Source organism: Heteronotia binoei, chromosome 13 (genome assembly GCF_032191835.1).
Source record: "Heteronotia binoei isolate CCM8104 ecotype False Entrance Well chromosome 13, APGP_CSIRO_Hbin_v1, whole genome shotgun sequence".
Taxonomy (NCBI): Eukaryota; Metazoa; Chordata; class Lepidosauria; order Squamata; family Gekkonidae; genus Heteronotia; species Heteronotia binoei.
Window position 1 is genome coordinate 35,743,750 of NC_083235.1, and position 15,813 is coordinate 35,759,562.

At 45.4% G+C, this 15,813-nt stretch overlaps 1 protein-coding gene across 1 annotated transcript in view; it reads right to left on the reverse strand.

The window, feature by feature from the left end:
* ERBB3 (erb-b2 receptor tyrosine kinase 3) overlaps positions 1-15,813 on the reverse strand; it is a 138,772-nt gene that overhangs the window by 16,497 nt on the left and 106,462 nt on the right. Inside the window, exons 16-18 of the mRNA XM_060252442.1 lie at positions 12,815-12,868; positions 7,785-7,926; positions 6,528-6,647 (exon numbers count right to left, since the gene is read on the reverse strand). Coding sequence (XP_060108425.1) covers positions 6,528-6,647; positions 7,785-7,926; positions 12,815-12,868 — 316 coding nt within the window. The remainder of the gene's footprint in view (positions 1-6,527; positions 6,648-7,784; positions 7,927-12,814; positions 12,869-15,813) is intronic.

The following is a 15,813-nucleotide window of genomic DNA, read 5'->3' on the forward strand; positions in this document are numbered from 1 at the left end:
AAATGGAGCAAAGTACAGCCTGCCCGAAGGATACGTCATGCCATGCACGAACGTCTAGGGCGTAGTGTGTGGCAAACGTAGATGGAGAAGACCAGACCACAGTGGCACAGATGTCCTCCATTGGTATGCCTCTGCAGATGACTGATGATGTGGAAACGGCTCGAGTGGAATGAGCTCACAAGTGTTCAGGTAAGGGTTGTTTAGCCAGCTGGTAACAAAAGGCAATTGCAGACACAACCCACTTCGAAAATCTCTGAGTTGAGATCTTGTAGCCCTGCTTATGTGTCCCATAGGCTACAAAAAGTCTAGAGTCTTTCCGAAAGGGACATGTCCTATTGATGTAGAATATGAGGGCCCCATGTACGTTGAGATTATGTAGAGTTTTTTGTCTGGCATCACTGGGGTTCTGGAAGAAGGAAGGAAGTGTAGTCAACTTCTCTAGGTGGTAAGGTGAAACCACCTTTGGGAGGAAAATAGGGTCTGGATGTAGCACCACTCTGTCATGGTGTATGGGGGGAGGGGTCTGTCCAGAAAGCACAAATGTCACTGGCTCTCCTGCCGGATGTCAGTGCCACCAGTAACACCATCTTCCATGACAAGAGCTGCAGTGGGATGGATACCATCGGTTTAAAGGGAGTTTCATCAACTGGCTCAGGACAAGAGAGAGGCTCCACGTCAGTTGAAGTTGACGAATTGGTGGGTGAAGATGCAGAATGCCCTTTAGGAAGGCTTTTGTCGCGGAATGAGAGAAGACAGCGTGTCCTTCAATGAAGAGCTGAAATAGCAGCCAAGTGGACCTTCAGGGAGGAGTAGCCGAGACCGGAGTCTGACAGAAACAAGGTGTACAGCAGAATTTGGGCTGTAGAGGACTCAGAAAGGAAGTTGTGTTGAGCAGCGTATGCTGAGAAACGCTTCCACTTTTTTGAGTAGGATTTCCTAGTGGATGGCTTTCTGGCGTTGAGGACTCGTCGGACTTCAGGGGGGAAATCTAGAAATTGATTTTCCAGGCAGTCAGTCACAGAAGAGCTGGGTTGTGGTGCAGGACTTTCCCTTCTTGTTGGGAGATTAAGTCTCGAACTGGAGGGAAACGATGGAACACATTGTGTGACAGAAATAGGAGGGTGGTGAACCATGGCTGACGGGGCCACCGGGGAGTGATGAGGATACAGTTGGTTCGATCCAGCTGGATTTTCTGAAAAGTTCTGGTTATCATTAGAATTGGAGGGAACAAGTAATGGAGTGGTCCCGACCACGAGTGGAGAAAAGCATCTCCCATGGATTGCGGGGATGGAGGGCCCCAAGTGTAAAAGCAGGGGCATCGTGCGTTGGCTGGAGAGGCAAAGACGTCTATGGTTGGAATCCTGAAGGTCCTGAAGGTAGGTGCGGTTGAGGGCCCATTCGTGATCATTCACAAGGTGCCGGCTTAGCACATCCACTTGAACATTTTGGATTCCCGGCAGGTGTACAGCTGTTAGGAATATGCTATGAGCAATGCTCCAATGCCAGAGGGATAGGGACCGTCTGCAAAGGCGGACAGAAGCAGTGCCCCCCTGTCAGTTGACATAAAATACAGTGGCCACGTTGTCTGAGGTGACCTAGACATGCAGACCACGAAGGGACGGTAGAAATGACTTAAGTGCTCTGTGGACTGCCAAGAGTTCTCAACAGTTGATATGTAGAGACTTCTCATAGTCTGTCCACTGCCCTTGCACTGTGAGAGTTCCAAAGTGGCAGTGGTTGACGGAGGTGTCTGTATGAACGGCGTTCCCGCCAGAAGATAATGTTCTATTTTCCACCACTCGAGGGATGTGAGAATGTGGTGTGGAATGGTGAGTAGAGTCATTTGGTGTTGTCAATGCGGGTGGAAAGTCTGCACAAACCATAGTTGCAGAGGTCTCATGTGGAGTCTCGCAAAATACAGGACAGAGGTCGTAGCAGCCATAAGTCCCAGCATGCGCTGAAAAATGAACGCTGTTTGGGTAGGGTGTGATATGATGGTAGAGGCCAAAGACTGGATGCGGCGGGCTCTGTCTATAGGAAGGTAAGCCTTGTGGGATATTGTGGATAGGCCTGCATCTGTGAATTGAATGTCCTGCATTGGAATCAGATTGGACTTGGTCAAGTTGATTTGAAGGCCCAATGAGGACAGGAGAAGCAGAGTGGTAGAGATGTCTTGTTGGAGTTGCTCTCTGGATTGTGCCACAATGAGTCAGTCATCTATGTAAGGATATATGGAATTTTTTTGTTGACGAAGTGTCGCCCCCACCACCGCCTTGCACTTTGTGAAAACTCTTGGTGCAGTAGACAGACCAAAGGGGAGGGAGCAAAACTGGTAGTGTTGATCCTCGATGGCAAACCTCTGGAATTTTCTGTGATTATGGTTGATGATGAGATGGAAGTAGGCATCTTGAAGATCTATCAACGCCATCCAAGCATTTTTTGGGATCAACGGCAGGATAGACTGTAGAGTAATCATGCAGATTTTTTTGTACTGTACATGGCGATTGAGTTTGCAAAGGTCCAGTATCAGACGTTGCCCTCCATCTCTCTTTGGTACCAGGAAGTATCAGGAATAGAACCCTGTGTGATGGAACTGTGGTGGAACTGGCTCTATGGCTGCCTTGTCAAGCAAGGCACAGATCTCCAGTTGAAGCGGAAGAGATGGAGGGGTACGTATGAAACGATGGAATTTTGGGAAAGAATCAAACTCTATGGTGTAACCTCTGTGGATTATCGCCAGGACCCAGGAGTCTGAAGTTTTGGATTTCCATATGGGGTAAAACGGAAGCAGTCTTGTAGTATTGGATGGATGTTGTGGTGGGGGTGGAGATAGTGCTAGGAAGTCAAAGGGACTGCTTTGAAGCAGGAGTCGTCTTCTTTGTGGTCTGTGCACGAGGCCGTTGATGGAAAGGTTGTTTGGTTGGTGGAGCTTTGCGCTTCCAGTAGTCGGCCTGTTTCAGTGAGCAGGGACGTTTTTAGTAGGACGGTTTCCAAACTCTCTGCCGATTGGGTTGAGCTTGTTGACTGACTCCCAATCTCCTAGCCCTTTTTATGCTATCATCGACAGTAGTCAGGATGTCGTTGGTCGTTGCATTGAAGAGACCTTGACCGTCAAAGGGCAGGTCCTCGATCTTAAATTTAATGTCTAGTTGCAGTGTGGAGGATATAAGCCAGGCATGGCGACGCAAGGCGATGGATGTGGCCATGGTCCTGGACGAGCAAGCCACAGCATGACAGACCTTGTTAATCTGTTGTTTGCTAACCCGGGAAATTTCTCGTAGGAGTTGCGATGCTTGCTTCTGCGCAGAATCAGGTAGAGAAGGAACCAGCATAGTTAGTTGTGAAGTTAAATTAAAGGTATAAGCCGAAAAGTATGCTAGATAATTATGAATTTTAGAGGTAGCAGTAGTGAGGGAATAAATCTTTCTTCCTAAGGTGTCAAGTTTTTTCCCTTCCTTCTCAGGTGGAACTGGATGTCATGTCTGTTTGGACTTCGATGAAGAGTGCACCATCATGGAGTTGGGTGCAGGATGATTGAACAAGAATTTAGAATCTGGTGCATGGATTTTATATAATGATTCAACCCTCTTAGATGCAGGAGGAACCGATGCAGGCTTATCCCAAGCCTCTTTGAGGCCCTCGAGGTGAACAGGAAGCATTGGGAGGAAAGATCCCGCAGGTAAGTCAGCATGGACTAGGTCATGGACCACATCCGATACTCTAGGCAAGTCAGTCGTGAGCTCGATACTTAGAGTGTTAGCCATGTTGGTTAGCAGGTCTAAATAGGCCTTGGAGCCCTCTGATGGTGAAAGATCTGCTGGTTTAGTGATGTCAGAAATAGGCGATACAGGTGCGGATCCTGCAGATCGAGAAGAGTCAGAGTGTTCAGAGTCAGAATCTTCAGGTGCATCCATAGGTGGGGTTGGACGGTCATGTGAAGGTTTGGTCGATATCGCCTTTTCCGGATGGGTAGGTTGGCCAGGTTGTTCTATCTGTTGTATAGATGGAGGGGACTGGGCAGCAGAAGTTGAAGCCACCAGTGATCGCGGTTTGGAATCCTGGCTGTAATGCCTGTGTCGATGTGGAGATAAACCCTCATGGTATCGGAGATAGTAGATTTCCTCACAGTACTGAGGCTGGTAGGTTTCCTCATGGTACTGAGGTCGATGGAGCTAATAAGAAGGCGATTGAGTAATCCTATAGTGCTGCCGGTACTGATGTGGAGGCGAAGGTGATCCGGACCGCAATGGACAATAATAATAGCGATCCGTGTGTCAGCTTGGAGACCGTGGGTCAGCATAGACTTGTGTAGAAAAATCTCTGTACGTTGGTGACCGGTGCAGTGGAGATCATGAACGACGTCAATCATGAGCTTGGGTTGAAGATTCTCGATATAGCGAAGAGACGGCTGAGTCCTTAAAGGTGCGGGGCACCGACACTTCTCAGAATGAATGGAGTCCAAGGAGATTAGCTCGCTGTGCTTGAGGTCGAAGTGGTAGGTTGAGAGATTCAGCAGCATATTAAGGGTGATTTGTGGACAGAAGGGGATTGCGATTGGATGCGGATGACCTTGACGGTTATGACATCGGTGGGAGCCGAGAGCTCTGCTGGAACATTAGGTGCCGATGATACCGCAGCCGTGGCCGCCGCTGAGTGCGAGGTCGATGCCATGGTATGGTCACAGGGTCTCGAATCCAAAGACTTATGGTCGGTCTTTGCTTTGGATTTTGATACTATCGAATCCGATCGATGTTTGGAAGACGATTCCAGTCAGTGTTTTTTCTTGGAGATTTCTTAGAGTGCTTTTCGGACTTATGCTTACTGGGAGCCAATGCCACGAAAGCTGCTGATCGAACCACGTCCCTTTATGTAGCTAGGGAAGGTGACGAAGTATGAGACCCAGAATCGTGGGGCATCACAGGCCGCAGAGAAGATTCCAAAAAGTGGCTTTTGAGTCAAGCAGCTCGATTCTTTTTGGCCTGTTTTCCAAATTGGCTACAGTGAACACAACTGTTGACTCTGTGGACCTCCCCCAAACAAAATAAGCATAAAGAGTGTCCGTCGGTAGAGGGAATTTTGGTCCCACACCGAATGCACTTTTTGAAAGTTGTTTTGTTGTCCTTCCCTTCCATACTCCCGGGGATGGGGAGGAAGGGAGGTGTGGTAGTAAAGCAGAAGATAAAGTCTTTTTTTTTTTTTTTTTTAGGAAAGGGAGTAACGATAGTAGTCGAAGAATGAAGATTAACGATACCAGTCGAAGAATGAAGATAGAAGAGGTCGTCGATGGAGAATTGTGGAGACGCAACGAGGTAGGTCTATTCCGAGCGGCGGTTAAGAGGAAACTGGGTGGGTGGGGCACCTCCTTGTTCCAGGCATGCACAGTGGATGCCTGCTCCCCAGATTGAGAGGGAATGCACACCAAAATAAAACGCCTAGGCTAGCTTTGAATTCTCCAATGTCGGGTTCATTTCTAGGCGGAAAACCCATGTGTGGGACTGCACAGAGCCCACGATGAAGATCCTAAGATTGTCTGGCAGCCAGAAGTTCTAGCTGTTTTAGAGTTATGCACCACTATGGTGGTTCAGAGGTGGTTTGCCATTGCCTGCCTCTGCATCACATCTCTGGTATTCCTTGGAGGTCGCCCTTCCAAATACTAGCCAAGGCTGACCATGCTTAGCTTCCGAGATCTAAAGAGATTGGGCTAGCCTGGACTATCCGGGTCAGGTCAATTAGCCATCAATAAATCCTGAACTGCTGAGGAAATATTGAGAATCACATTCTTCCACATATCTAACAGGAACAAATTCTAGTGAAGCAATTTTGCATTTATAATGAGGAAATCCCTATGTGAGAACAATCTCTCTTATCAGTTTGTCCTTGCAGCTAGAGAAGGCAATGACTTTCCCTCCCCATGAAAAAATGAAGGGAGAAGGAAAAGATTCACATTTGTTGAACTCCTAGCCATCAAGCAATGGTAGTCAACAAGAGGGCCACATTTGGCTACTTTTCCAACAATTCCTGCCTAGCACTGTCCTTTATGTAACTTCATTTATGTGCTGGCCTGGAAAGGCCAAGCCAAGTTTCCAGCCAAGCCAGCACTCCTACCAGGACAAAATGGAGGATGCACGAGAAGCTTATGGGCCATCACAACAGCATGGATCAGCTGCTGAGCCTATACAAGACACAACAATGCCTGAGATGCTACCTCTGATCCATCATACAACTTGCATGAATAATCAGATACTTCAAAGCATCCCCGAACCAGCTTATCAGGCTGAAGAAGCTGTCTATCCCAAAAATCAATAGGGTGAAACAAACCAAACTCATTTAATCCAGTCTCATCATCTTCCAAAGAGAAGGCCATCCATTTCACCCATCCCAGGTCCATCCATACTAGATATAACCCTCAGGCTCTGAACCCATCTCTACAGATATCACACAGTTCTCTGTCCCTACATCCTGCTGGTTGAAATGATCAGATGTATGCTTAAGGAATAAGCATAATTTCTTCCACGACTCAGACTTACTTTGTGCACAGTTCCAAACACTCCCGATCCCAGAACTTTCAGTTTCTTCAACTCCGTCTCCTTGAAGATTCGGGCTAGGACTTTATTGGCTTTCTCACTGGGATCCAGGGGCTCCAGACTCTACAGGAACAAATTGGAGAGAGACCGATTTAACATTCACCTCCAAAAAATCCCTATTTGACAGGAGCTTTACATCCTACCAGTTCAATGCTTTTGTAATATTCTTGATCCCACCCCCCTTTCATGTTCCTGTTCTGGGTCTGTTTGCAAACATGCCAATGGCTACTAAAAGATAAGCACAGTGTCAAAGTCCATCAACCTACCCTCACCATAATTAAGAATTTCTTACGTAAGACACTTTTCTAGTTTTATAAAGCTCCTTTGAACAGGCACCAAAGGTGCTAAAGACCAGTTCCTGGTAACTGTCTCTTCATTGTCTATAATGTGGTGTCACTTCAAAGTATTTCACCACCACCACCACCCTTGTTTAACGTTAGCCCAGGGTCTTCATTTTTGTAAAAACAACAACCCAAAATAGCTAATCACTCTCCACTTCAGACATTCCACCTGTTCATATTCAGATTCCCTGGCCCTTGCACTGGTGTATCACTGGTTCACATGAACTCATGAAGCTGCCTTACACCAAATCAGACCACTGGTCTATCAAGGCCAGCGCTGTCTACTCTGACTGGCAGCAGGGTTTCAGGTAGAGGTCTTTTGCATCATCTGCTGCCACAGTCTTGGCCTTTTAAATGGAAATGCCAGGGACTGAACCCAGTACCTTCTGCATGCCTAGCAGATCTTCTCCCATTGAGCCATGACCCCTCATTCCTGAGACATGTGATCAGAATCTGGGATAATAGGTGCAAATAGCACTTGGTAAAAGCCTAATGGAACCAGACTAATGGTCCAAACAGCCCACTGCCCTGTTGTCTTTCTAGCAGCCAAAACATACAAGCCTTGCACCCTGACCTGGATAGCTCAAGCAAGCCTGATTTCATCAGATCTCCGAAGCTAAGCAGGGTCGACTCTGCCAAGAACTTGGATGAGAAACCTCCTCGGAATACCAGCAGTATGGAGGTGGAGGCAGGCTTTACTCAGCCACCTCTCTGAATATCCTTCCTCCAGGCCCCCAGAAGGGGTCAGTCACCATAGATCACCATGACTTCCAGGTGCACACATGTACACACACACACAAATACAAAAATACCAAAAACAAACAAACAACAAAAACATACGAGCCATACAAAGACGCACCTCTCCTCTCTCCAAGTATCTGCGCATGGCTCGCTTCTTCTGAATCTTCTTGCCCCGGCAGTAGAGGAAAGTGAGCAAAATGCAGGAGCAGAAAACAAAGAGGCAGAACACAGCCATCACCGCAATCACCGTCGGAGCTTTCCTGGGATGCAAAGAGCAAGTTGTTAGCCAGGAATGCACAAAGGCCCCAAGTTTGCTCAAGGACATCAAAAGCACTGATTGCAGCACAGAATTTTGCCTCTTGAGAACCCCAGCTTTACAGGACATTCCTGGCCTTTATGCTTGAAAACGCTGGCTTGATTTGAAAGATGAAATCTCAGAAGCTGGGAAAAGGGAAATTGGACTGAACAAGATTTTCACAGGCCAGAAGGAGGACCCTCAATGCCCTGCTTAGCTCTGTGGGATCTCCCGTGATCAGAAGAGACACAAATAAACAGAAAAAGGTGCTTATTTTGCATAGTGAGATAACCACACTGGCCTACTTTGCAGGGCTGATGCAAAATTCATTGAAACAATGCCACTGAATAACTGTGTACATTATTAAACATTTTGCATATAGCGAATATTATCATCAGTATTATACACATACAAGGGTGGCAGAGCTCTAAAGAAAGTATTCTGGTGATGAAAATGCAAATGACATTATCTTGGTGCAGAATCAGTATTCTTTTTCAAAACATGTACTATTGTTTTAGCACTAAGTGTATTCATTCAGCTACAGTGTCATCATCAGAGCAACATCCTGTTTGGCAGGGATTGAGAGAGGGAATCCCCTTCAGCTCTTTCTTAACATCCCTTTGAAAGAGCTTGCGAAGATTTTGCTCACTCATCAGAGTAGAGCCCCCTATTGGTGCACTTAATTTAGAGTTGGCTCTTCTTCAAGGGCTTTATTGTCCTGACCAGGGCTTTTTTTGTAGAAAAAAAACCAGCAGGAACTCATTTGCATATTAAGCCACATCTCCTGATGGCAAACCACCCAGTAAAAAGCCTGCCATGAAAACGTTGTTAAAGCAACATCACCCCAGAGTCGGAAACGACTGGTGCTTGCACAGGGGATCTTTCCTTTTCCTTCCTGATGTCCCCATTGTTTCACACAGGGCTTTTTCTACAAAAAAAAGCCCAGCAGGGATCATTTGCATATTAGGCCACATCCCCTGATGCCAAGCCAGCCGGAACTGTGTTCCTGTGCATTCTTGCTCAAAAAAAGCCCTGGTCCTGACCCATCTTGGAGGCTCAAGAAAAGGCTGATGGCAAGCCTGGAGAAAAGTAACCTGTCTCTTTAACAGAGTCCTGGGGGGTGCGCCCCCAGAAGGAACTCATTTGCATATTAGGCCGCACCCCCTTACACTTAAGTGTTAAAATAGCGATTCTGCACCAAGAAAATGTCATTTGTATTTTCATCACCAGAATCTGATGGACATTTTTTCTCTCCAGGCCTGTTGGCAAGCCTAGCTGCAGTAAAGAATCCACAGGCCCAGAAATATATTAGTGTATTAAAACTACAACATCACTCAATCACTGGAGGCAAATCTTTTTGTAGTCTTAAATTATCTTCTCTCTCCTGCCTGTCCCACCCACGGGAGTGCCAGCCAAATTAAATCTGCCTCTTGGCCAAATAGGGGAGCCCCCATAACAGTGGGATTGACTTCCCAAGCAAATGCCAAAATCCCAGCATGACCATCCTTACACAGCCTTCTCCTTCCGCTTGCCATACACATTATGGACGCCTGACCTTGTTCACACTAACAGCACGAGGGAAGAGAGGGGTGGGAAAGGAACTTTCTACCAGTTGGTGGGAACTTTCTGCACCTTGTAAGGAAGAAAAGAAAGGCAGTAAGGAGATCAAAGTGTAATGATCCACTCCCTCCGGCGACAGGCAAGGGCCTGCAATGGCCCTGCCCTCCTTTCATGCCGCCCACGACGACCTCAAGGCAAACTGGCATTGGTGGGAGAGAGCAGGCGGGAGGGAGGGAGATTTTCTGAATGGAATGGAAATGAAAGCGGGGCAGAATCAGAGGGATCGCCCCAATCAGGTCTAGTGGGGGGGAGGTCTTGGAGGTGCCAAGAACATGCCTCTGGTCTACAGTTATTTTCTCTCTCAAGCCTGAGTCACAGTGCTATGCTGGAAAAAGTATACAACCCTTTCTTTACATGAGGACCTGGTTTTAAGTGGTAAAGCAATAAAAATGCAACAAGATGCAACAAGCTTGTAGTGTGTGTGTGAGGGGGGGGAGGAGTAGGAAAGCGGTGAGCTTGGCCAGTTTCCCTGCCTTGGCCTGCAAAGGCTTTGGCAGCCGGTACCCTTAAAGCTCCAGTATCTGAATGAGGAAAAAACCTGGAGTGGGTTCAAGCCCCAAGCACAGTTAAGGCTTGGAAAAGCAACTCGAAACAGGTGCCGCTTGGCTGGGAACTCTGAGGGAGGCAGGGGGAAGGAGCAAGAATACCACTGTAGGTTTGTCAGGTCTGTGTTGGGAAATACCTGAAGACTTTGGGGTTGTATCTGGGAGAGGGTGGGTTCTGGGAAGGGGAGGGGCCTCACCTGGAGGCTGGCAACCCTAGGGTAGCCTCTAACTTTATTCTATGGCTTTGATTAAATCTCTTAATCAATGCAGATCTTAATAAGGAGAGAGGAAGGACTTTAACCCTTGGAAGAATTCCACAATGGACTATGGTCCCCTTGTAAATGGACAGTCAGTGGTACATTGGAAGTTGTGCAGATAGTCCATTAGATGCTATAGGCCTCTTCTCCCATCTCCCCCTTCCAGCTGCAGTCTTCCATGTCCCCTCCAAATCATAACCCTATGGATCAGTGGAATATGCCCCCCCCCAAGATCAAAGTGTAATGATCCACTCCCTCCAGCGACAGGCAAGGGCCTGCAATGGGAGATGAAGAGAAGACGGAGCTGATGTAAAGTTGCCCTTCCCCCTCTTCTGCAGGCAGAAGCGCCTGCTTCAAGGGGAAAAGGAGGTTTTGGCCCAAGTCAATGACAGTAACAGCAGTTAACATTTTAACTCAATATTTTACATAACATTCTTGAATGCAAAAGTTGAAAACACATCATTACATCCTTCAGTTAGGATATTGGACATTACAATCTAGTGGCAGAATTCTAACACGGCAATTGTATGTAGAAAGAATTAGCTAACATACCATGCGTTCCTTGTATCATTAAAAATTCAGTATTTCCCCTAACTTTTATGAAGTTGAAAAGATTACATATATGATTGCATTATATGGCCTCCCGATCTTTCAGATTACATCAGTCAATAAAGGATAAAAAAAGAATCCATTCTTCTTGGTAGTATTACTATCCTCTAAGAAGGTATGTTATGATTGGGGGGGTTACCCTCTATGACTAAGAAAAGTTTACTTTCTTAGTCACAGAATTCTATTGAACTGATGGCTAATTGTATTGAACTGAATTGTATTGAACTGATGGCTAAACCAAGACCTGAATCAGGGAGAGACCAGCTCACATTTTGAGCCATTCTTGCGTATCTGCAAATCATGTGATTACCATTTTTACATATACATAACATAGATGCAATATTCTGTAAATCAATTGTCATACATTCAGTTTAATCTTTTAAAAAGAATTAAAAAGAACCCATACTCTTTACAATCCATTACACTAACTGCTCCTAATGATAAACTTAAATATGCCTGCTGCTGCCGCCCAATTTATTTTCCATTTTTTGCCATCAAGTCACAGCTGACGGTTAGCAGCCGCACAGCTGCCTCTGCACCATGACCCTGGGATTCCTTGGAGGTCTCCCTTCCAAATGCTAGTCAGGGCCAACCCTGCTTAGTTTCTGAGATCTGACAAGATCTGAGCTATCCAGATCAGGGCAATTAATTTATTTTCCTACCAGTCTGTTACTCAGACATCTTAAGATAGTTTCTTTCATCCACTCCTTTGGTTTATTTTTATTATTCCAATATACAAAAAAGGGAGCCATATTTCCATAAACATCTTCTGGGCCTTACCACTGAGAAAACTAGGGAGGGTGTTGCTAAAGGTCTCATTCAGATTGCAGATCATCATCATCTGCTTGTTGGCCTGCAAGGAAACTCTGCAAGCTCCATCACATCTCAAAACCTGCTGCACTAACTCTGGGTTTCCTTGCAAACGAAACAATACATCTTATATGCAGGGCTTTTCTTGTAGCAGGAACTCCTTTGCATATTAAGCCACAGACCCCCTGATGTAGCTAGTCCTCCAAGAGCTTACAGGGCCTACTGTAAGCTCCAGGAGGATTGGCTACATCAGGGGTATGTGGCCTAACATGCAAAGGAGTTCCTGCTACAAAAAAAGCCCTGCTTGTATGTCAATAACAAGTTCAAGCTATTTCACAATTGGCTGAGCAGAAGTCTCTCTTTTGGCCCTGGAAGATTCTTTTGCAGAATGGCTACTTTTAAAGGAGAACTCTCTCTTTCTTGCTCTCTATCAAGAGGGTACATTCAGCTGTGCTTTAGACAGAGATACCTGAAACCTTGAGAAAAAGCAGCTTGAAAGGGAAATGAATAGATCACAGTGTATGCTCATTCCCTTTCCATCTCTGGTAAACATGTTTTGCAGGTTTTTGTATTGACTTGAAAAACCTGCAAAACTAAGGTTGCCAGTTCCAGGTTGGGAAACACCTGAAGCTTTCGGGAGTGAAGCGTGAAAAAACTGGGTTTGGGGAGGGGAAGGACTTCAATGGGGTATAATGCCATAGAGTCCACTTTCCTAAGTGGCTGTTTTCTCTAGGGGAATTGATCCCCTGTTGCCTGGAGAACAGCAGTAATCCCAGGAGATCTCCAGCCACCACCTGGAAGCTGGTAACCCTATTAAACCCATTTGTTTTCTTAAATAAACAGCATTCCCAACTTAAGGATATAAATGCATCCCATTTTCTACAATCCTCTTGGGGACATGGTTTCTTTCTGGCATTTGTAATTAGGAAGTGCAAGCTGGCCAGGGAGGAACATTCTATTCATAAAAAAATTCTTACAACACTCCTCTCACTAGAAGGATCTTGGCACATACCTGGCAACAGGCAGATGCTCCATGAAGCAATCTTCAAGATGTGGACCATCACACCTACAGGGAAGAGAACCAAACAATCATCGTAGGAGACAGAGAAAGTCTATTCTACTTCTTGCATGACTTCCAGAGACCATGAGAGTTAGGAATCCAATGGTGCCATCCTAAGCAGTTAGAGACCTTCTTAATATCAGGATTAAGAAAGGTGTAAATCAGTTTAGGATGACACTGCTAGTTATCTCCTAGGAAATCTTGCAGCAGAGAGAAAAGCAAAAGCCACCAGTACCAGTTTCCAACTCCTTCAGATAAATTGCAAACCAGGGGGTTGGGTTGAAAAAGCCCAGCAGGTACTCATTTGCATATTAGGCCACACACCCTGATATCACCATTGTTTCACACAGGGCTTTTTTGTAGAAAAAGCCCAGCAGGAACTTATTTGCATATTAGGCCACACCCCCTGATGCCAAGCCAGCTGGAACTGCATTCCTTCTCAAAAAAAGCCCTACTAAAAACCATAACATTTCCAGTTGGAAGCCATTTGTGAATTTGGGCAGAAAGGTATATATTTAGTGCTGAAGAATTCAGCTCCTTCAATTCTAAAAGGCATCCTATTTCGTCTCCAAAACTAGATCCCATCAATTCCTGTCAACCCCTAATGCAAAAAACCCTCTTCATGTTGATTAATTCTGATTTGACTCCTGATCAAAGAATCTGGACCAAATGTTATCTGCAATCATACTCCAGCTGCTTCTTAACTATCCCTTCGTTGTGCTTTTAGTGCACCCCTTCTGCCTAAGCAAGAACACCAGCCATGGATGCGTTGGCCCCAACTAGCAAGAAATACTAACTTGGAAATTCTATCTCCTGACACTGTCAAATGGATCTCTCTCCTCCATTCACCTTCCCTTGTGTGTACTGAGCCTGTGTCCCTTAGTTCAGTGTCCCCAACCTTTTTGGCACCAGGGACCGGTTTTGTGGAAGGCAATTTTTCCATGGACCTGGTGGGGAGGGGAGATGGTTTCAGGGTGATACAATTGTGCACTTTATTTTGGTGTGGTGGTTAAGTGCATGGACTTTTATCTGGGGGAACTGGGTTTGATTCCCCACTTCTCCACTTGCAGCTGCTATAATGGCCTTGGGTCAGCCATAGCTCTTGCAGAGTTGTCCTTGAAAGGGCAGCTTCTGGGAGAGCTCTCTCAGCCCCACCTACCTCACAAGGTGACTGTTGTGGGGGAAAAAGATAAAGGAGATTGTGAGCTGATCTGAGATTTGGAGGGCAGGATATAAATCCAATGTTGTCGTCTTATTATGATTACTGCATTGTTATATATAATGAAATAATTATACAACTCATGGCCCAGTTGCTGACATGCCATGGACCAGTACCGGTCCATGGCCCAGGGGTTGGGGACCCCTGCCTTAGCTGATATAAGCCACTAAGAGACGACAGTAGGCCTGTTCACAGGTGACAGGGACCATATGTACACCCTGCATATACATGTGTACATCCATTTGTAAAGAACAGCCAATGTATGTTCATTTAGAAATGAAAACCAAGACCAGGACAAATATTAGTTTTAAATCAGCTGTACATGGGTTGGACATAACTTGAGAATTAGTGAATGAACATATGAAAAATCAAGTGTAGACTTCCGCTTTTGGCGGCACACTGTTGAAAGCGGCTCAGACCGTCGCGTCCTGAGCCGCTTTCAAATCGGCTCGTTGAGGGGTCACCCCCGAAGGACGACTTGATTCTGGGGCCCAGGAAGGGTCCCAGAAGGCAGGGGAGCTTGAGTGGTAGATCGGGGGTGTCAGCGGAGATGGCCACTCCCCGATCCGCTTTTCCCTAGCCTCATTGCTCCGATCGCCATTTTTAAATGGCAAGAGGGTCAGCCACCGGCTTCTTTCCCCTTTCTTCAACACTACATTCTGGATTTTCAAGCTTTTCAATTTCAAGACAAATGACATTGATCTTTCTACTACTGTAAGTGTTTCTTTCCTATACTGTCTTTTGGACTGGTAACATCTCTGAGAAGCAGGAAAAAGGAGAATCAGGACTGAAGCAGATTTCAAGTGGGGCAAAAGACTGAGAAGGAGAGGGGGAACTCTCCCCTATTCTTTTTCAAGGTTTGCAAAAGTTTCTGTCTAACCTGATAACATTTAAAATACCTGCATGAGATTACACCAACTTGTAGCTTTATAAGAGACTTGATGGCTGAACCTAACTGATTTACTTTAAACGCCCCCCCCCGGGGGGTGAAAAATGCTTTGGATTTTGGGAAAGATGCTTGCTGACAAGTTTACATGGATGTGAAAGATGGTTGGCTAAAATTTTACAGGTGACTCCTCAGAGGATGGAAGAAGAGTTTGATCAAGTTAGACGGGTGCCATCGAGCTACATAAAATGAAACAAATTACCTAGTGAAGTTCATTTGCGATTGACAAGAAAGAGGACTAAAGATGACATTTTGAAACAAGTAAGAGATAGACCTATGATGATAGCTGGAAATATGGTCAAAATTCTAAGAAAGGTGAAAGAAATGCAACACAAATTGAATTTAATTCTTATGGAAGAGATGGAGATTAAACTGAGGTATGCCAGACAAAAAATTTTTGAACATGCCAACAAGCCCAGAAGGTGGCTGGCTTATAGGATGAGAAAAGAAAAGGCCAAAAGAATAATTACAATATTGAAAGATGAGAACAATAAAGAAAAAACTCAAAAGCAAGAAATATGTCAAATCGTGGAACAGTTCCATAAAAAATTATATGAAGAGAAACAAGTTCATAAAATAGATTTAGAAGAATATATTAATCAAAATAATCTTAGCAAATTTACAGAAGAACAACAAAAATTTTTGAATGAGCCAATAACAATAAGGGAACTTGGAGAGGCAATGACATCTCAAAAGAATGGTAAAACTCCGGGTCCAGATGGATTACCTGCAGAATTCTACAAAGCTTATGAAGAGTCTTTACTCTTACCATTTAAGCGCCTTATT